The following is a 23,676-nucleotide window of genomic DNA, read 5'->3' on the forward strand; positions in this document are numbered from 1 at the left end:
ACCAAGTTCTGTAACCAGAACTATTTTCCTAGTGTTCTTTTGAGGTGCCCGCTTGCGGGAAGAAATGTAAAGATTACTCTGCTGAGTCAAATGTCCCTGCTGCGAGGTGAACTGTAGCAGCGTGAACCTTTTCAAATGTAGAGGCTGAAGGGCTGAGTTGAGTGTGGGTCAAAAGTTCAAGCCTGACAGCTCCCAACCGACAACAAGTTCTAGTAATAGTCCAGTAGTTAGCTTAAGCAGAAATAAGTAGGTAATCCTGAAAGTTAGTTTAGTAGAAACTAATCCAATTCACAGTCTGAGTCTGGAGAGACACAGCACAGGCGTAGCTCCAGCTTGAGAGCAAAATAACTAAGCACCTGTTTAAGGTGCTTTGATTACTTAAATAGGGGAGTGACAAGACTGAGCAAGAATTCCTAAGTGAAAAGGAAAAGGTGGACTGGAATCCTCACAGTGTGCATGGAAACAAATTATCATATGTAAGATAGGGCTATTCCTAGGTACCCTGGTAGAGATCAATATCCCACTTAGAATTTATACCCTTTGAATCCTTTGTACCTAGCTGGAAAATCCACTGTGCTTCTTTGTCTAAAAGTTTACTAAATCTGTCACCCCCCTAACATTTTTGGGGATATAGTCAATGGCTTGGAATTTTAATATATTTTTTATTATTTTTTATATCTCGATGTTTAAAGAAATGTTTTGCAACCGGGTTTTTAGGGAGATCTTTGTCTAATGAGGTTCAGTGCTCCTCGATTCTGTCTTTTAACCCCTTGAGTGCTAATGATGGCTCTGAGCCGTCGCAAATTGTCTCAGTCAGGTGCTAACGACGGCTCAGAGCCGTCGCTAGCACTCTCCAACCTTGAGGTAGATCTAAGGGCTCTCACCCGCTCCTACCCGGGGGATGTGGCCTGCATAGTTACAGGCATCGCAGGGGCTTTACGTTTTGTGCAGTGACGTCACACACAATGAAGTGATGACGTCACTGTGCAATGACCGCGCAACTTTATTTAAAAAATACAATAGGCAGTATAGGGTAATGGAGCATACTGCTTAGAAGCCTGTATCTCAGGCATCTAAGCAGCTACAGACCCCCAAGTCCCACCGTTGGAAAGGCAATCACCTAACCTTTATATCGGTATAAGTCTTGGAGATCTGGAAAAAAATAAAAAAGTTAAAAAAAATATATATTTAAAAAAATAAAAAACCCTCAAATCCAGCTTGGCACCCAGGTGGGAAAGTGCTTAGCACTCAGAAGGGTTAAAGGTCTACTCGTGCAGCCTGTATATTATTTTTCGCATATTCCACTAGTAATAAAATAGATAACATAACATGAACAACAGTCTAGTCTATAAAAGTATTACTTGTGGAAGTCAAAGAGAAAGTACTGCCTACTATACAGTGTTTGCATACATTGCAGTGTCTCTCACATCGAAAAAAGCCTTTTTTGGTAATCCAAGTTTCCTTAGATTTTTTGTGCTACTATAGATATATTGTGTAATTCTGCTTCCTATTGTGGGCGCTTTCTTAGTGACACATTTTAAACCTGATTTTAGGCATTCTCTTAGGCCTAGATTTGGAGTTCGGCGGTAAAAGGGCTGTTAACGCTCCGCGGGCTTTTTTCTGGCCGCACCATAAATTTAACTCTGGTATCGAGAGTTAAAACAAATGCTGCGTTAGGCTCCAAAAAAGGAGCGTAGAGCATTTTTACCGCAAATGCAACTCTCGATACCAGAGTTGCTTACGGACGCGGCCGGCCTCAAAAACGTGCTCGTGCACGATTCTCCCATAGGAAACAATGGGACTGTTTGAGCTGAAAAAAAACCTAACACCTGCAAAAAAGCAGCGTTCAGCTCCTAACGCAGCCCCATTGATTCCTATGGGGAAACACTTCCTACGTCTGCACCTAACACCCTAACATGTACCCCGAGTCTAAACACCCCTAACCTTACACTTATTAACCCCTAATCTGCCGCCCCCGCTATCGCTGACCCCTGCATATTATTATTAACCCCTAATCTGCCGCTCCGTACACCGCCGCAACCTACGTTATCCCTATGTACCCCTAATCTGCTGCCCTAACATCGCCGACCCCTATGTTATATTTATTAACCCCTAATCTGCCCCCCACAACGTCGCCGACACCTACCTACACTTATTAACCCCTAATCTGCCGAGCGGACCTGAGCGCTACTATAATAAAGTTATTAACCCCTAATCCGCCTCACTAACCCTATCATAAATAGTATTAACCCCTAATCTGCCCTCCCTAACATCGCCGACACCTAACTTCAATTATTAACCCCTAAACTTCCGATCGGAGCTCACCGCTATTCTAATAAATGGATTAACCCCTAAAGCTAAGTCTAACCCTAACACTAACACCCCCCTAAGTTAAATATAATTTTTATCTAACTAAATAAATTAACTCTTATTAAATAACTTATTCCTATTTAAAGCTAAATACTTACCTGTAAAATAAATCCTAATATAGCTACAATATAAATTATAATTATATTATAGCTATTTTAGGATTAATATTTATTTTACAGGCAACTTTGTAATTATTTTAACCAGGTACAATAGCTATTAAATAGTTAAGAACTATTTAATAGCTACCTAGTTAAAATAATAACAAATTTACCTGTAAAATAAATCCTACCCTAAGATATAATTAAACCTAACACTACCCTATCAATAAAATAATTAAATAAACTACCTACAATTACCTACAATTAACCTAACACTACACTATCAATAAATTAATTAAACACAATTGCTACAAATAAATACAATTAAATAAACTAGCTAAAGTACAAAAAATAAAAAAGAACTAAGTTACAGAAAATAAAAAAATATTTACAAAGATAATAAAAATATTACAACAATTTTAAACTAATTACACCTACTCTAAGCCCCCTAATAAAATAACAAAGCCCCCCAAAATAAAAAAATCCCTACCCTATTCTAAATTAAAAAAGTTACAAGCTCTTTTACCTTACCAGCCCTGAACAGGGCCCTTTGCGGGGCATGCCCCAAGAATTTCAGCTCTTTTTCCTGTAAAAAAAAAACATACAATACCCCCCCCCAACATTACAACCCACCACCCACATACCCCTAATCTAACCCAAACCCCCCTTAAATAAACCTAACACTAATCCCCTGAAGATCTTCCTACCTTGTCTTCACCATCCAGGTATCACCGATCCGTCCTGGCTCCAAGATCTTCATCCAACCCAAGCGGGGGTTGGCGATCCATAATCCGGTGCTCCAAAGTCTTCCTCCTATCCGGCAAGAAGAGGACATCCGGACCGGCAAACATCTTCTCCAAGCGGCATCTTCGATCTTCTTCCATCCGGTGCGGAGCGGGTCCATCTTGAAGCAGGCGACGCGGATCCATCCTCTTCTTCCGATGTCTCCCGACTAATGACTGTTCCTTTAAGGGACGTCATCCAAGATGGCGTCCCTCGAATTCCGATTGGCTGATAGGATTCTATCAGCCAATCGGAATTAAGGTAGGAATTTTCTGATTGGCTGATGGAATCAGCCAATCAGAATCTAGTTCAATCCGATTGGCCGATCCAATCAGCCAATCAGATTGAGCTCGCATTCTATTGGCTGATCGGAACAGCCAATAGAATGCGAGCTCAATCTGATTGGCTGATTGGATCAGCCAATCGGATTGAACTTGATTCTGATTGGCTGATTCCATCAGCCAATCAGAAAATTCCTACCTTAATTCCGATTGGCTGATAGAATCCTATCAGCCAATCGGAATTCGAGGGACGCCATCTTGGATGACGTCCCTTAAAGGAACAGTCATTAGTCGGGAGACATCGGAAGAAGAGGATGGATCCGCGTCGCCTGCTTCAAGATGGACCCGCTCCGCACCGGATGGAAGAAGATCGAAGATGCCGCTTGGAGAAGATGTTTGCCGGTCCGGATGTCCTCTTCTTGCCGGATAGGAGGAAGACTTTGGAGCACCGGATTATGGATCGCCAACCCCCGCTTGGGTTGGATGAAGATCTTGGAGCCAGGACGGATCGGTGATACCTGGATGGTGAAGACAAGGTAGGAAGATCTTCAGGGGATTAGTGTTAGGTTTATTTAAGGGGGGTTTGGGTTAGATTAGGGGTATGTGGGTGGTGGGTTGTAATGTTGGGGGGGGTATTGTATGTTTTTTTTTACAGGAAAAAGAGCTGAAATTCTTGGGGCATGCCCCGCAAAGGGCCCTGTTCAGGGCTGGTAAGGTAAAAGAGCTTGTAACTTTTTTAATTTAGAATAGGGTAGGGAATTTTTTATTTTGGGGGGCTTTGTTATTTTATTAGGGGGCTTAGAGTAGGTGTAATTAGTTTAAAATTGTTGTAATATTTTTATTATGTTTGTAAATATTTTTTTATTTTCTGTAACTTAGATCTTTTTTATTTTTTGTACTTTAGCTAGTTTATTTAATTGTATTTATTTGTAGCAATTGTGTTTAATTAATTTATTGATAGTGTAGTGTTAGGTTAATTGTAGGTAATTGTAGGTAGTTTATTTAATTATTTTATTGATAGGGTAGTGTTAGGTTTAATTATATCTTAGGTTAGGATTTATTTTACAGGTAAATTTGTTATTATTTTAACTAGGTAACTATTAAATAGTTCTTAACTATTTAATAGCTATTGTACCTGGTTAAAATAATTACAAAGTTACCTGTAAAATAAATATTAATCCTAAAATAGCTATAATATAATGATAATTTATATTGTAGCTATATTAGGATTTATTTTACAGGTAAGTATTTAGCTTTAAATAGGAATAATTTATTTAATAAGAGTTAATTTATTTCGTTAGATAAAAATTATATTTAACTTAGGGGGGTGTTAGTGTTAGGGTTAGACTTAGCTTTAGGGGTTAATACATTTATTAGAATAGCGGTGAGCTCCGGTCGTTAGATTAGGGGTTAATAATTGAAGTTAGGTGTCGGCGATGTTAGGGAGGGCAGATTAGGGGTTAATACTATTTATGATAGGGTTAGTGAGGCGGGTTAGGGGTTAATAACTTTATTATAGTAGCGCTCAGGTCCGCTCGGCAGATTAGGGGTTAATAAGTGTAGGCAGGTGTCGGCGACGTTGAGGGGGGCAGATTAGGGGTTAATAAATATAATATAGGGGTCGGCGGTGTTAGGGGTAGCAGATTAGGGGTACATAGGGATAACGTAGGTGGCGGCGATTTGCGGTCGGAAGATTAGGGGTTAATTATTTTAAGTAGCTTGCGGCGACGTTGTGGGGGGCAAGTTAGGGGTTAAGAAATATAATATAGGGGTCGGCGGTGTTAGGGGCAGCAGATTAGGGGTACATAAGTATAACGTAGGTGGCGGTCAGCAGATTAGGGGTTAAAAATTTTAATCGAGTGGCGGCGGTGTGGGGGGAGCTCGGTTTAGGGGTACATAGGTAGTTTATGGGTGTTAGTGTACTTTAGGGTACAGTAGTTAAGAGCTTTATAAACCGGCGTTAGCCTGAAAGCTCTTAACTCCTGCTATTTTCAGGCGGCTGGAGTTTTGTCGTTAGAGCTCTAACGCTCACTGCAGAAACGACTCTAAATACCGGCGTTAGAAAGATCCCATTGAAAAGATAGGCTACGCAAATGGCGTAGGGGGATCTGCGGTATGGAAAAGTCGCGGCTGAAAAGTGAGCGTTAGACCCTTTAATCACTGACTCCAAATACCAGCGGGCGCCCAAAACCAGCGTTAGGAGCCTCTAACGCTGGTTTTGACGGCTACCGCCGAACTCTAAATCTAGGCCTTAGTGTTTCATCTAGTTTTAATATGTCCAGATTCTGTTGGATAATAGTCTTAACCTTAATTAATTGGTTACTATACGGTGTAACAAAATTAAGTGTATTTCCTTTCCATCTGTTCTTCTTGTGTTTGCTTTTTAGCCCTTTGGATTGACTGGGGTCTATAGTTCCCAACAATTTTTCATGTTGTGTTTTACCTATTTCTATTTGTAAGTTCATTAGTTGGTATCTGTCATGTCCTCGTTTAGTTAGTCTGTCAACTAGTTGGAGGGAGTGCTTTTCATAGTCATTGTTATTGGTGCAAATTCTCCTTATCCTAATGAGTTGGCCTTTAGGGATGTTTTTTTTTAGGTGGCTGGGGTGACAGGAGTCTGCCAGTAGTATGGTGTTACCCGCAATATTTTTTTTAGATACTTCTGCCTGTACTTTGTCCCTATGTCCACTTAGCACAATGTGCAAATAATTAATTTAGGTATGATCTGCTTGATAGGTTAATCTTAAATTTAAATTATTGTCATTTAGAAAGTGTACAAAATCCTCTACCTCGGTCATAGACCCTGTCATTATAAGTAACAGGCCATCTATGTATCTTGCATAGAATTTTATTTGTTGTAAAAATTTATTGTATTGGCCAAATATATTTGTATCTTCAAACATTCTGAGGTAGAGGTTTGCATAGGAGGGGCAAATTTTGCCTCTATTACTGTGCCTCACATTTGGAGGTAAAATTCAGAATCAAATTGAAAAAAATTGTGGGTTAGTAAAAATGTTAGTGCTGCCAGTATAAATTCAATTAGTTCTGTGGGAACGCTACTGTAAAGGAGAAGATGGTACTAAACTGCTTGTATCCCTAGCTCATGTGGGATACACGAGTACAGTGATGAAACTTCCACTGTAAGCCAAAGGAATTTACTATCCCAGGTGTGTCCCAATGTGTCAACATTTGTAGTATATGGATAGTGTCCCTAACAAATTCAGGGAGGGCATGAACAAAAGGCTGTAGTAAGTTGTCAATCCATTCACCAAGTCTCTCACCCAGGGAGGCAACACCTGAAACAATTGGCCTGCCTGGTGGAGAGATTGGATTCTTGTGCATTTTGGATACAATACGGGAATTGGCAACTATTGGAGTCAAGTTTGAAAAGATAGTCACACAATTCTCTATCTAGAATACCTAGATGAAGCCCCTAGTCCAGTAACTTGCCAAGTTCTTTCAAGAGGAGGTTAGTAGGGTCCCTTAACAATTTAAAATATATATTGTTGTCATTCATTTGTCTTCATAGAATCTGTCCTAAGTAACAGGTCATCTATGTATCTTGCATAGAATTGTATCTGTTGTATAAATTTATTGTGATGGCCAAAGATATTTGTAGCTTCAAACCATCAGAGGTAGAGGTTTTCATAGTAAGCTTCACTGTAGTAATCTTGTTTGTTTTGTACATCTATGCTCCCTCCCTTATCAGTTGGAGTGATGGCTAGATTGTCATTTTGTTCAAGACTTTTCAAAGCTTTTCTTTGTTTAATCATCATATTGAGTCTATTCTTAGTTTTATATTTAAGGGACTCATGTAGTTGAATTAGGTCACTATGAGTTTTTTTCTTGGAAGAGGTCTAAGTACTGGTTTCTGCACTGTATGGGATAGAAAGAGCTTTTTTTGTTTAAGATTTTTGTTGTATTTCTTATGTATTAGAACATCATCTATCCGTCTAGCTGATTCAGCACCAAGAGTTTCTAATGTATTGACGGTTTGAAAATCCTCAACTGTCAATATTTGGTCAGTAAATTCTTGACCATCAGTATAGTAAATTGGTTCCGGGTGCTAAATGAGCTCAGACTCCAGTGCTGAAAGACCATAGATCTTTGTTCTCAATTTCTTTTATTTTTTGGAGAGACACTGGTGCAATTCCCTCCCTTTTTCAATTGTCACAGCACTAACTTTTCTCTTGGGTGTTATATATATATATATATATATATATATATATATATATATATATATATATATATATATATATCTCAAGAATCACTTAAGTGAGAAAGAAACAAGAAAATACTTGTTTCAATAAAGACAGGGATTTCAGCACTCTTTTTAAAAATAGATACACAGCTCTAAAGTTAAAGTGAACAAAGTAACACTTTATTGGGATAGGCAATTGAATATTTTGACACACTGCATCCCCCAGAGCAAAGGATGTACAAATAAATAATATAACACACTGTATAGGCTAACCAATATGTAGATACAAAATAATTCGCTAAAATTAGCTAACTCAATAATGTAAACAATATACAATGTTCATGACCAGCTAGGGTGAACCAAGGTACCTATTAAGACATATATATATATATATATATATGCAAAATAATAATACGTTGCTGGAAAATATATTCTGGATAACTACACCCAACTGCACACAGAACCTTCACCCTCAATTGTGGAGGTATGACCTGGGCAGATTATCAACACGAGATCTAAGTTATCAGAAACATACTCTAATAACAGCAAAATGTACACATACAAAGTACATATGTAACATTTGAGAAACATCATATATGTACCAAGCAAATAGTAGAAGCATGGAAATGTGTAGCAAGAATATGGAGTGACGATTCAAACAACTACACCCTACTGCACACAGAACCCCAAAAAAAGTTATAAGGTATACCCTGGCAGCTAAAATTGAAATAGGATCTCTAAGCAAATCAGCAGTGCTATACATTCAGGGAACAACAAATTTGCACAGATAGTTAATACGCTCAAGCATGGGAGAGCTGTAGTAGTTAGTAGGAGACATATAAAGCAATTCCATACATTTTTTCGTGCAAAAGAAAAAAGCCTCTTAGGCAATCAATGTTTTCCTTAGAGCTTTGCTACAGAATGTATGCTGAAGATATCGCCTCGATAGGCGTCTCCAAAGGCAGTTTATTTACTGTGAGTATAGGCACTTAAACATGGGCACCTTGAACTTTGTGCTTAAAAAGGGCCAAATACATAGAAACTTCAAGCATGGTGTAATATTGAAATACTACACCTTCCTTCCAGAGCTACTGTGGCTACAGGTTTTTATTAATGTAGGTCAGATAAGTACTTTTCCAAGTTCTTGCTGAAAAGAAAAACCTGTTGCATGTTTAAGTGGTACTGTGGTCAGCACACAAGGTCACGTGGTAGGTCAACTGATGCCGACTCGCGTTTCACCCCCTCGTCTATTGGTAAGGCGGGGCTTCGTCAGAGCGTATACTGAAGATAGAAAGTCACGCTTTTTATAGCGTTGTGCATAATACGCCCCTGCTGACGGGTGAAATTATATACATTTTTACAGAATTTATTACAAAGACAATGTACATTTAATATAGTTACTATGTAGCCGATAGGAATATTGTCGGGAACATAGTACAATTAAAACAAGCATGTTTATCTCAATGAATTTTCCTAGAGTGGTTAAAAAACTAAAGTTAGATGATGTGCGCAATAGAATACCTAAGTATGCCATTCATCTTTTGATATTAGGTCTTGGTAAAAGGCAAGAAATATGTCAGAGAGAAAAATACATGGATTCTTAAGGGAGCAGGTCATATCGAGCTTGTCATTAAGTCCATTAGGAAATTGAGTATCCAAAGTGGATATCCATCTGCATTCCTTTTTGAGGAGTATTTTATCATTGTCACCTCCTCTGCCATTATTTATACCCCTGTCTATGCCTATTACCCCAAGAGAGTCAGGATTGCAAATATGACATTTTTCAAAATGTTTTGCCACATTACTCTTTTGATTTTGATTATTTATGTCATCACGGTGCTCCGTGATACGGTCTTTGATCGCACTTAGAAAGTGGGACACGAACAGGAGAGCATGTACACAACCCCTTCAGTGTTATAATTGACAAAGTGCTTAAGTTTGAAGACTTTTCCAGTATTGGTGCCAAACTCTTTAGTTTTCACCATGTATTTTCATACAACACATTTTCCACATGGGTGGTTGCCTATTAGTTTATTTTGAGTAAGCCAGTTTTTCCCTTTTTGTTGGGAAACAAACTGGCTTTTTACCAGTTTGTCCCGTAGGCTGGGGGCCCTCCTTGCAGTTAAGCCTGGAGATTCTCCCACTTCACAAGCAATGCTTTCATCACTTGTAAGAACTTTCCAGTTCCTAGTAAGTATTTCTTCGAGGCCACTCCAATGACAATTGAATTCAGTAATAAATCTGATTTTTGTATTTGTGGCCTTATCTTTTAGGAATAATAGACTGTCTCTGTTGATACGCCCTGCATCTTTTATCGCCCCTTTTACTACTCATTTAGAGTATCCTCTTTCTACAAAATGTCTTTTCATTTCAGTAGCATGTTTGATGTATTTTTCTCTAGAGGAACAGATTCTACACAATCTTAGAAACTGTCCTCTAGGGATGCCTCTCTTTAAGTGGGCTGGATGATTACTTGAAGCTAGGAGGAGACTGTTAGTTGCAGTCTCTTTACGATAGTTTACTGATACTAGTGGGCCTCTCTCTACCCTCACTTTAATGTCTTAAAAAGCAAGTTCTTCTTCACTATACTGTAAAGTGAGAGTAATGTTCTTGCCATTTTGATTCAAGTTAGAGACAGTCTATTAGGCTTTCAACAGTACCCTCCCATATCATGAATATATCATCCACATATCGTAGCCATATGTGGATGTTTCTCTCAAAAAGAGGGTTTTGATACACTTCACTCATCTCCCAGGAGCCCAGGTGGAGACAGGCATATGTAGGTGCGCACGTGGCGCCCATTGCTGTCCCTATCAATTGTTTATACAGTTTTCCATCAAACATGAAATTGTTATGAGTTAGGACAAAAGTTATTAGCTGGACTATAAAGTATGTATGTTTGCGAAAAGACTGCCCCCTTGTTGTGAGGAAATGTTCACAGGCTTGTATACCAGCCCTGTGTGGAATGGACGAGTATAGTCCTTCTACATCCAAGGATACTAATAAAGCTCCCTGTGGTATAGATAAACCATCTATTTTACGCAGGAAGTATAATTTTGCTAATTTTTAAAAAAACATTGCTCTGATTTTCAGACTCCTAACCAAGCCCCAAGTTTTATCAGAATACCGTCAGCTACCTACTCCAGCTTGCTCCTGTTTGTGTAAAGGGTCTTTTCATATGCAAAAGAAGGGGGGAGTGTCTTATTTCCCACTTGCAGTGGGCTTTCCAACTACCTTTTTAACAGAACTAAACTGATAGCTTCTAAGTAAGTTTTTAAACAGTTTTATACTGGATTTTTATATCAGTATCTGTGCATCTTATTCTTTATAGTAGTGTCTATTACATGCAATTATATGAAAATGAGTGTATACTGTCCCTTTAAGAGGGACAGCAATGGGCACCACGTGCACACCTACATATACCTGTCTCCCCATGGGCTCCTGGGAGATGAGTAAAGTGTATCAAAACCCTATTTTTGAGAAGAACATTCACACATGGCTATGATATGTGTATGATATCTTCATGATATGGGAGGGTACTGTTGAAAGCCTAATAGACTTTGTCTCTAACTTGAATCAAAATGACAAGAACATTACTCTCACTTTACAGTATAGTGAAGAAGAACTTGCTTTTTTAGACATTAAAGTGAGGGTAGAGAGAGGCCCACTAGTATCAGTAAACTATCGTAAAGAGACTGCAACTAACAGTCTCCTCCTAGCTTCAAGTCATCATCCAGCCCACTTAAAAAGAGGCATCCCTAGAGGACAGTTTTTAAGATTGCGTAGAAACTGTTCCTCTAGAGAAAAATACAGCAAACATGAAATGAAATGGAAAGAAATGGAAAGACATTTTGTAGAAAGAGGATACTCTAAACGAGTAGTAAAAGGAGCGATAAAAGATGCAGGGCGTATCAACAGAGACAGTCTATTATTCCCAAAAGATAATGCCACAAATTCAAAAATCAGAATTATTACTGAATTAAATTGTCATTGGTCTCCTGTTCGTGTCCCACTTTCTAAGTGCGATCAAAGACCGTATCACGGAGCACTGTGATGACATAAAAAATAAAAATCAAATGAGTAATGTGGCAAAACATTTTGAAAAATGTCATATTTGCAATCCTGACTCTCTTTGGGTAATAGGCATAGACAGGGGTATAAATAATGGCAAAGAAGGTGACAATGATAAAATACTCCTCAAAAAGGAATGCAGATGGATATCCACTTTGGATACTCAATTTCCTAATGGACTTAATGACAAGCTCGATATGGCCTGCTCCCTTTAAGAATCCATGTATTTTTCTCTCAGACATATTTCTTGCCTTTTACCAAGACCTAACATCAAAAGATGAATAGCATACTTAGGTATTCTATTGCGCACATCATCTAACTTTAGGTTTTTAACCACTCTAGGAAAATTCCTTGAGATAAACATGCTTGTTTTAATTGTACTATGTTCCCGACAATATTCCTATCGGTTACATAGTAACTATATTAAATGTACATTGTCTTTGTAATAATTTCTGTAAAAATGTATATAATTTCACTCGTCAGTAGGGGCGTATTATGCACAATGCTATAAAAATGTGACTTTCTATCTTTAGTATACGCTCTGACGAAGCCCCACCTTACCAATAGACGAAAGGGTGAAACGCGCATGGGCATCAGCTGACCTACTACGTGACCTTGTGTACCGACCACAGTACCGCTTAAACATGCAGCAGGTCTTTTCTTTTCAGCATGAACTTGGAAAGTACTCATCTGAACTACATCAATAAAAACCTGTAGCCGCAGTAGCTCTGAAAGGAAGGTGTAGTCCTTTTTAAGCACAAAGTTCAAGTTGCCCATGTTTAAGTGCCTATACTCACAGTAAATAAACTGCCTTTGGAGACGCCTATTGAGGCGATATCTTCAGCATACATTCTGTAGCACAGCTCTAAGGAGAACATCGATTGCCTAAGAGGCTTTTTTCTTTTGCACAAAAAACTTTATGGAATTGCTTTATATGTCCATTGGACTCTCCTACTAACTATGACAGCTCTCCCATGCTTGAGCTTATTAACTATCTGTGCAAATTTGTTGTTCTCTGAATGTATAGCACTACTGCTTAGCTTAGAGTGCCTGATCATACAACTTAGATCCCATTTCAATATTACCTGCCCAGGGTATACCTCTTAACTTTTTTGGGGTTCTGTGTGCAGCAGGGTCTAGTTGTTTAGATCGTCACTCTACCATATTCTTGCTACTAATTTTTATGATTCTACTATTTGATTGGTACATCTATGATGTTTCTCAAATGTTACATATGTACTTTGTATGTGTATATCTTGCTCTTAAAAGAGTATATTTCTTATAACTTAGATCCTGTGTTGATAATCTGCCCAGGTCATACCTCCACAATTGAGGGTGAAGGTTCTGTGTTCAGTTCGGTGTAGTTATCCAAAATATATTTTCCAGCAACGTATTATTGTTTTGCATATATATGTCTTAATAGGTAACTTGGTTCACCCTAGCCGGTCAGGAAGATTGTATATTATTCAGATTAATAATTTATCTAATTTTAGCGAATTATTTTGTATCAACATATTGGTTAGCCTATACAGTGCATTATATTATTTATTTGTAAATCCTTTGCTCTGGGGGATGCAATGTGTCAAAATATTCAATTGCCTATGCCAATAAATTGTTACTTTGTTCACTTTAACTTTAGAGCTGTATATCTATTTTTAAAAAGAATGCTGAAATCCCTGTCTTTATTGAAACAAGTATGTTCTTGTTTCTTTCTCTCTTAAGTAATTCTTGACATATTTTATAAAATCATCAATTGGATTTCGACATTAATTAAAAGAGAAGAATCCTAGTGTATTCTGTAGTAATATATGTGATTACTGGACACAGAATAATATATTTTGTTAAAAATAAAAAAAATATATATGCAGTATGTGTGTATATATATGCACACAATTTTACATATAGTCAAACATCAAACATAGAGTCCATGTAATCTTTGGAATGTGAAGGGACCGTGATTTCCAGTCTGTTTACAGTCCCAATTCAATGGTTATCTGAATATCTGAGTATCCCAACAAAGGCTCAATATTCTACTTACGTCCAGCAACCTCAATCCTATGAGGTAAGTATAGAGCGTATCAGTGGCTGAATCTGAAAAGCTTTGGATTCCTGAGTGCTCAGTATACGTAAGCAATCCACCTGAGTGTAGACACCAGCTTCTCTTAGGCTCCTTCTGTGTTTATTCACTCTCCGTATAGCCAGCAGGTCAGGTGTTCACATAGAGGAAAAAGATAGACATAGCATAATACTGTTTAAACTTAATGTCGCTTTATTTTGTGAACAATCTTACAAGTAAGACCTCAATCAATATTGAGGTATCAGTAGTGCATATAACAATCCTTAAAACGTTCGTTCTCCATAAAAACATGCTGCCAAACCTTAATGCTTACAATATAGTAACACCAAAGTTTCACAATCTCTTCTAGTAAAAATCAGTTTTGTATAAAACATTAGCTGTTAAAAACTAGAACTGTACAGCTGGTTAAAAATAGCAGCCGGAACAACACCCAAATGTATATTTGTATAAAGTTCCAATGCATTCTCACCATCATTTTTCAACTGCCAGGGTGCTGTTGTACAAATATACACCAATATCCAGAAGTAAGTGCACTTCGGCAAACTAAAGCTAGAAAACCAGTGATTACCTCTGGATATACAGTATCTCACAAAAGTGAGTACAACCCTCACATTTTTTTAAATATTTTATTATATCTTTTCATGTGACAACACTGAAGAAATGACACTTTGCTACAATGTAAAGTAGTGAGTGTACAGCCTATATAACAGTGTAAATTTGCTGTCCCCTCAAAATAACTCAACACACAGCCATTAAAAAGGGACAGTCAACACCAGAATTTTTGTTGTATTAAAAGATAGATAATCCCTTTATTACCCATTCCCCGGTTTTGCATAACTAACACAGTTATATTAATACACTTTTAACCTCTGTGATTACCTTGTATCTAAGCATCTTCTGACAGTCCCCTGATCACATGACATTTTATTTATTATCTATTGACTTTCATTTTAGCCAATTAGTGCAGTGTGTGCCACAATCCACAGGCGTGCTCACAATGTTATCTATAGGGTTTACCTGAACTAGCTCTCCCCTGCTGTGAAAAGCAAATACAAAATCATGTGATTAGAGGCGGCCTTCAAGGGCTTAGAAATTATCATATGTGCCTTCCTAGGTCTAGCTTTCAACTAAGAATACCAAAAGAACAAAGCAAAATTGGTGATAAAAGTAAATTGGAAAGTTGTTTAAAATTACATGCCCTATTTGAAAAATGAAAGGTTTTTTTGGACTTGACTGTCCCTTTAATGTCTAAACTGTTGGCAACAAAAGTGAGTACACCCCTAAGTGGAAATGCCCAAATTGTGTCCAATTAGCCATTTTCCCTCCCCGGTGTCATGTGACTCGTTAGTGTTACAAGGTCTCAGGTGTGAATGGGGAGCAGGTGTGTTAAATTTGGTGTTATCGCCTCTTGATATTACCCTCTTTCTGTGGTATTCTGATATGTATGTGCCATGTAATTAAAGATTTATTTCTTTTTTCTTGAGTTTTAATTTGTGCAAAAAAAAGGGACTGAGCAGTATCCTCTTGTTTGCTGGAAGGTAATTCTGTTTCAAATAGTATGCAAGCATTCACAATGTATTTGTTTTATCTATGGTTGCTATGGCAACAGTTTGGCGATTTTGCACAGTGGGTGGGGTTTAAATAGGTATAAAATGTTTGATTTACTCTGTACAATTGTTGGTCTGATGAAGGGGTGAACACCCCGAACGTCACTTGTTTATATGGAATAAAACACTTTTTATTTCACCTGTATCAAGTCCAGTGAGTGCTTGTGTTATAACTTGGACAGATATACAATATATATATATATATATATATATATATATATATATATATATATATATATGTATATAGTATCTCACAAAAGTGAGTACATCCCTCACATTTTTGTAAATATTTTATTATATCTTTTCATGTGACAACACTAAAGAAATGACGCTGTGCTACAATGTAAAGTAGTGAGTGTACAGCCTGTATAACAGTGTGAATTTGCTGTCCCCTTAAAATAACTCAACACACAGCCATTAATGTCTAAACCGTTGGCAGCAAAAGTGAGTACCCCCCTAAGTGGAAATGTCCAAATTTGGCCCAATTAGCCATTTTCCCTCCCCGGTGTCATGTGACTCGTTAGTGTTACGAGGTCTCAGGTGTGAATGGGGAGCAGGTGTGTGTTAAATTTGGTGTTATCGCTCTCACGCTCTCTCATACTGGTCACTGGTAGTTCAACATGGCACCTCATGGCAAAGAACTCTCTGAGGATCTGAAAAAAATAATTGTTGCTCTACATAAAGATGGCCTAGGCTATAAGAATATTACCAAGACCCTGAAACTGAGCTGCAGCATGGTGAGCAAGACCATACAGTGGTTTCACAGGACAGGTTCCACTCAGAACAGGCCTCGCCATGGTCGACCAAAGAAGTTGAGTGCACATGCTCAGCGTCATATCCCGAGGTTGTCTTTGGGAAATAGACATATGAAGTGCTGCTAGCATTGCTGCAGAGGTTGAAGGGGTGGGGGTCAGCCTGTCAGTGCTCAGACCATACGCCGCACACTGCATCAAATTGGTCTGCATGGCTGTTGTCCCAGAAGGAAGCCTCTTCTAAAGATGATGCACAAGAAAGTCCACAAGCAGTTTGTTGAAGACAAGCAGACTAAGGACATGGATTACTGGAACCATGTCTTGTGGTCAGATGAGACCAAGATAAACTTATTTGATTCAGATGGTGTCAAGCGTGTGTAGCGGGAAACAGGTGAGGAGTACAAAGACAAGTGTGTCTTGTCTACAGTCAACCATGGTGGTGGGAGTGTCATGGTCTGGGCCTGAATGAGTACTGTTAGCACTGGGGTGCTACAGTTCATTGAGGGAACCATGAATGCCAACATGTACTGTGACATCCTGAAGCAGAGCATGATCCCCTCCCTTCAGAGACTGGGCCGCAGGGCAGTATTCCAACATGATAATGACCCCAAACACACCTCCAAGACGACCACTGCCTTGCTAAAGAAGCTGAGGGTAAAGGTGATTGACTGGCCAAGCATGTCTCCAGACCTAAACCCTATTAAGCATCTGTGGGGCATCCTCAAATGGAAGGTGGGGGAGCACAAGGTCTCTAACATACACCAGCTCCGTGATGTTGTCATGGAGGAGTGGAAGAAGACTCCAGTGGCAACCTGTGAAGCTCTGGTGAACTCCATGCCCAAAAGGGTTAAGGCAGTGCTGGAAAATTATGGTGGCCACACAAAATATTGAGACTTTGGGCCCAATTTGGACATTTCCACTTAGGGGTGTACTCACCTTTGTTGCCAACGGTTTAGACATTAATGGCTGTGTGTTGAGTTATTTTGAGGGGACAGCAAATTTACACTGTTATACAGGCTGTACACTCACTACTTTACATTGTAGAAAAGTGTAATTTCTTCAGTGTTGTCACAAAGATATAATAAAATATTTATAAAAATACGAGGGGTGTACTCACTTTTGTGAGATACTGTATATGTATATATATATATATATATATATATATATATACTGTATATACCTTTTTGTTAAAAAAAGAACGAGAGCACAAACTGATAAGGGGATAAAATAAAATTCTTACTTAAAAAAATCTAGATTTCACATTAGTTCATGCAGTTCACATGCTTCATGCAGTTCCCATGCTGAAGAGCGTGTATTTTAAGCACTTGTCTGTTTCAATGTGTGCTCATCCTTTTTTATATGCACACTTTCTGTAGAACAAGCTGTTAGTGAGCATGTGCAAGAGTGCACAGTGTATATGTGTGCCTGTAATTGGCCGATGGCTGTCACATGATACAGGGGGCCAACAAATTTAAATACATTTTTAAATTAGTCAGAAATAAAATCTACCGCTCATTTAAAATTTAGGCCCTAATGATCAAAAGATATTCAAAAATTCTGTCATCACTGTTTAAAGGCAGCATCGCAGAGAAGCGTTTTACTATATTCGCAAAGGGTAGCGATGCTTGCAAAATATTACAAGCAGCATGTCCACCTACATTGGCGATTTACAGTAAAGGATCCCTTTTAAATATATCACACAACAAAATACACCCACTAGTAACCCCCAAAGCGCCATAACTCGCCCTGCAATAATCCCTATACTACCTAACCACTATACCGCCACAACACCCTACCGCAATAACCCCTACACTTCTTAACCCCATACTGCTACAACCCCCCACTACAATGACCTCTACAATAGTTAACCCCTATATCGCCACAACCCCCCACCGCAATAACCCCTACACTACTTAACCCCTTTACTGCCACAACCCCCCACATCAAATTGCAGTGCCTTATTTAAAGTGAATAGTGTTTTTGCATTAAAACCAACTATACTAAAAACAAAGTAACCCCCAAAAAAGCCTATATTTAAAAAAATATATATACAAAAAATTGCCCTAAGAAGGGCATTTTTAAAGGGTATTGCTTTTAAGTGATCACCTCATTTGCCTTTAAACCCCCCACACACTATTTTAAATAATATTCTATCCTAAAAAAATTGCCCTAAGACGACATTTTCCAGTGTGAGGCAGGTAGTGTAGGTTTAGTAACAGTAAGGTTAATTATTTGAAGTGTTCCTACACAGAAACCATATTTTGTTTTGGTGAGCTCACTGTCTGTGCTGTGAACGATCCCTACAAATACACCCCACCCTGAGATTTCCAACGAGTGGTGAGGTGGGTGGACTTTTGCAATTATTAGTACAGGTTTCTGCAATAATGGTTGGTACAGTGGGAAATTACAGTTTTTGGAGAATGAAGAGGCTCATTAGTTTCAGTAGTAAAAATGCTCCTTTTCACAGTGTGAGAATTTTTTAAAAGCTCACTGTTGTGCAAGATATTAATATTCTGTATTGTTAAAGGGACATTAAACACTTTGAGAGGGTAATATAAAATGATAAATCATATATATATATATATATATATATATATATATATATATATTAGTAGTTTTGGTATCCAAGTACACAAGCACTCACTGTATTAGGGAATTGCCTGGGTGCTCTCTATGGTAGATAGGTAGAAACTTCAAGGAAAGAAGAGGCACTCACAGGATATATATATGCAATAGTTTCATTATTTATTTTGTCCCCTTTTTCCTGTAATTTCATTCTGAAATTGTGAGCTTTTCAGTTCCTGTTTGAAATGGAAGTACAGAACACTGTTTTATTCCACACAGCCATTGGCTGCACACTCTAGGGACCTATTTATAACTGTCCCTAATTGGCTATAGCAGAGACGGTAACCTAAGTTACAACATAGCAGTTCCCATTGTTTTATAGACACTAAAACTTTACACTTATTTTGTCAATATTTAAACAGTTAATAAAACTTTAAAAACTACATCTACTTGTTATTCTCAGACTAATCTTTTCTCTGAATGCATCATTCTAAGAAGCACTTGTTTAGTGTTTAATGTCCCTTTAGTCATGTTTCTAGACCAAAACCTTGCCAAAATAAAAAGCATTTTTTTCTAAAAAAATAAACTTACAAAAAAAGCATAATTAACAATTTTGCAATATAATGCATATAATTGCACAACATACACTGCTTACCCATAATGCCCCAGTACAAAAAGAATAAAGGGAATTTAATGTGTTAACAATAGTCCCTCTTACCTGTGCTGGAGTGTATTTAATTGTTTACCTTCATTTTGTTATTAAAAATAGCTGTTTTTACATTGCCGTCTATGGGAACTGTGTGGTCTCAGTAAATATATATGTATATGCTTTAATAATATGTGTATATACACATATTAACACATAAATATATATCTATATATTTCTATACATATATATTTATATTTGCTGCCCATCGCTGTGCTAGTTCTCATGCCGTATCTTGTGGCATAAGAACGAGGCTCCTAATTGGAGCCTATGGAAGCGTGCTATATTGAGCGCATAGCTTACTAGAAATGTGAATGCAAGGTTGTGTTCTCATTGCGCTGCACTGCAAATATAATTGTGTGCACTGGTATTACAAGTGGAGCGCAAATATCGCGTAAGTGCAATTTTGTGCTCCACTCATAATCTGGCCCTTGATTGAATTGTGGTTTCAATTAGCAGACAGCTATTTCCTATAAAAAATATAACTTAAAGAATAATTTTCCATGGATTTGAAACTGCAGATGGTATAACAAGTAATTGTAAACATATCAAGGGAAAACCAATTTTTCAGTACACTGTCCCTTTAAGTACATCTAAAAATTGCATTAGTTTTTTTTTTTATGCACAAAGCAGTGTTCTTTTTAAAAAGTCTTGAAATAGTTTGAAAATAAAAACTGAGGCCAGTTTTGTGGTTTATGAAGTCCTGTATGAGCGGTCACAGTAACTTTACCAGAGCTTTTCACTTTATCATTCGAATACAAGCGTTAACCACAGACTTGCTATATGAGTGAGAGTTTCCACTTTGCACTAGTCACTTAAATTTTAGGGAGCTTTAGTAATCACTTGTACAAGCGAAATTGCAATATATTTTTTTCACGGCTGATTTGTAATACGGGTATGTGCTGTAAAAATATCAAGACCTCGCGATCATGTTTTTGCATTTCTGGTGATTCAACTTGCAAACTAAGCCTTAGTGTTCTCAAAATCTTATAGTATTTTTTATATGACTTGACTATATATATAGTTTGAATTATTTGTTTAATTTTTTTTTTCTGTTACTACATTTAAGCTGCAGAATTTTAACTTCAATATTTCCTTCTTTTTAGGCACTTGGGAATCATGAATTTGACAATGGGGTATCCGGACTTTTAAATCCATTTCTTACAAAAGCACAATTTCCTATTCTGAGCGCAAACATAAAATCTGATCGACAACTTTCACCAAATATTACCGGCTATTACCTTCCTTATAAAATATTACAAGTTGGTACAGAAAAAGTTGGAATTGTTGGATATACCTCTAAGGAAACCCCAGTACTGTCTGACCCAGGTTAATTTAAATTTCTATAATTTTGATTTTTTTTTCATACATTTATTCATTGATTTATACTTTTATTTCTAATTGAGAGGAGACATTTCAGATATTTCACATACATAATATTATAAGTAGATATTGTATCTCAATGTTACAACAAATATAGACTGATATAAGTATAAAAAACACAAATAACAAAATATTTTTTTTTTTTTAGTCGCATTTTAAAAGTGCACACTGTTTGAAAGGGAATCTTGAATGTCAGAGAATGATACATTTGTCAAATGCACAATAACAAAATTGGCTTCCATAAGGTAAATAGTGTAGATGAATCAAACCAAATAAAATGATGATTCATACTTGCTAATTAATTAGTCTCTTCAAAAATGGAATAGGAATAAATGCCTTCTAGAAGTCTGAAAAGTGGGTCCACTTCTTTGAGAGTGTAACTATAGGGGTCTTAAAGGTCTCAATTGAGACCAGGCCCACTGTACTAGGGGCCCATTGGAAGTACAGAAAAACTTGCTACCCTATAAGTACATGACGGCTGCACAAGTGCATATCTTCAAGTGTAAACTAACTAAGAGGGAAGGGTGACCCTTATGATCTAAAGCTCTACTCTGGCGAGATTATCTGTAAGGTCTCCTCTGTAGAGATCCATCAGATAATGTTATAAAGGTTAAATCTATATTGAGAGCTGTTTCTCCAGCTATACAGGCTTCTGTAGACACCCACATTACAATATAATGTTCAAAAAAAAAAAAAAACCTTAGGTTTTTTTGTGATTTTTCTTCACAACAGCAAGTTTATGATCATAGGGACCATAGTCACAAAGAAACAATTCTTTTCTTTCTCCTATGTGGCTCCCACCTCAGTTTCTGGAAATGGCCAGAAAGGGTGCTGTTAAAATGGTGGCACTGCCACAGGTTTTTGCTCTGGGGCCAATTGAAGTCTAATTATGCGGTCGCCCATGCAGTCGCCCATGCACTTCCTGCTTTAGTTATTACATGTATAGACAAGCAAAATCCTAATTTGTAGAAAAGGAGATTTATATATATATATATATATATATATATATATATATATATATATATACACACACACACACACACACACACTTTGAGCCCTTCCCAGTCAATTACCTTGAAACATACAATTTCATTTTATTAATTTTAATGTGTTTTGAATAGAAATACTTGAAATTCCTATGTACTTCACTTAGAATTTTTTTTTTATATTTTCAAATAATTTTATATATATATATATATATATATATATATATATATATATATATATACAGTGGGACCTCGGTTAACGCGCGCCTCGGTAAACGAAAAATCGGTTTACGAATTAAAATTTCTGAGAAAAAATGCCTCGGTTTACTAATTTTTCCCGCAATACGAAAAAAAGTGTCCTGGTTTATAGATCCGCCCCCCTGCCCCATGCGTGATTTGGAGCCATTGGCAGAAGATTTTGGAGCCTTTTGGAGCAGTTTTTGGAGCAGTTTTTGGAGCCTTTTTGGTGCATCTCAAGAAGTGGAAAGGTAGGGAGCTGAGCTTGGTTGTTTGCATGCCTTTTACTGTGTGTTCTGCATTCTGGGGGTGATTTCCATGCCAGCTCATGTGCTGTGCATGCCTGTTACAGCTCATCTGCTGTGCATGGCTGTTACAGCTCATCTGCTGTGCATGCCTGTTACAGCTCATCTGCTGTGCATGGCTGTTACAGCTCATCTGCTGTGCATGGCTGTTACAGCTCATCTGCTGTGCATGCCTGTTACAGCTCATCTGCTGTGCATGCCTGTTACAGCTCATCTGCTGTGCATGCCTGTTACAGCTCATCTGCTGTGCATGCCTGTTACAGCTCATCTGCTGTGCATGCCTGTTACAGCTCATCTGCTGTGCATGCCTGTTACAGCTCATCTGCTATGCATGCCTGTTACAGCTCATCTGCTGTGCATGCCTGTTACAGCTCATCTGCTGTGCATGCCTGTTACAGCTCATCTGCTGTGCATGCCTGTTACAGCTCATCTGCTGTGCATGCCTGTTACAGCTCATCTGCTGTGCATGCCTTTTAGTGTGGTTTCCATGCCAGCTCATGTGCTGTGCATGCCTTTTTTGCATTGTGGGGTTGTTTTTCCATGCCAGCTCATGTGGGTGTAAAGCATTTTTAATTTTTTTTGCATACTTAGGGACGGTGGTGTCATGGCACCCAAGAAAGCAGCGGAAGCTGGGAAGAAGAAGAAGGAGATGATTCTGCTTGAGGGCAAGAAGGAAATCATCAGGAAGCATGAAGGAGGAATGCGATTGACTGACCTTGCCAAAGAGTATGGAAGGAGTGCATCCACAATCGGTACAATCCTAAAAATGAAAGAGAAGATTACTGGGAGAGATGCAGCCAAGGGAGTCACCCGGGTCTCCAAGCAACGGCCACCTGTTCTGGAGGAGGTCAAGAAGTTGCTCCTGCTCTGGATTGAACAGAAGCAGCGTGCAGGGGACTCAGTGACCAAGGCGATCATCTGCGAAAAAGCCAAGGCCTTGCATGCTGACCTCCTCAAACAACAGCCAGGAACGTCAGCAGATGCAGAAGGCTTCAAGGCCAGCAGGGGGTGGTTCGAAAGGTTCAAGAACAGATCTGGCATCCACAGTGTGGTCAGGCATGGAGAGGCTGCAAGTTCCGATGTTGCTGCAGCTGAAGATTTTGCTACGGAGTTCCTGGAAGTCATAGTTTCAGAGGGCTACCTTCCTCAGCAGGTCTTCAACTGCGACGAGACTGGACTCTTCTGGAAGAGGATGCCAAAGCGTACCTTCATCACAGAACAGGAGACCTCATTGCCTGGCCACAAGCCGATGAA

The 23,676-nt window shown here is 38.2% G+C and overlaps 1 protein-coding gene across 1 annotated transcript in view; it reads left to right on the forward strand.

Annotated features, from left to right (window-relative positions):
* Positions 1–23,676, forward strand: part of NT5E (5'-nucleotidase ecto) — a 218,406-nt gene that overhangs the window by 30,751 nt on the left and 163,979 nt on the right. The window contains exon 2 of the mRNA XM_053710491.1: positions 20,618–20,840. Coding sequence (XP_053566466.1) covers positions 20,618–20,840 — 223 coding nt within the window. The remainder of the gene's footprint in view (positions 1–20,617; positions 20,841–23,676) is intronic.

Source organism: Bombina bombina, chromosome 4 (genome assembly GCF_027579735.1).
Source record: "Bombina bombina isolate aBomBom1 chromosome 4, aBomBom1.pri, whole genome shotgun sequence".
In the NCBI taxonomy this organism is placed as follows: domain Eukaryota; kingdom Metazoa; phylum Chordata; class Amphibia; order Anura; family Bombinatoridae; genus Bombina; species Bombina bombina.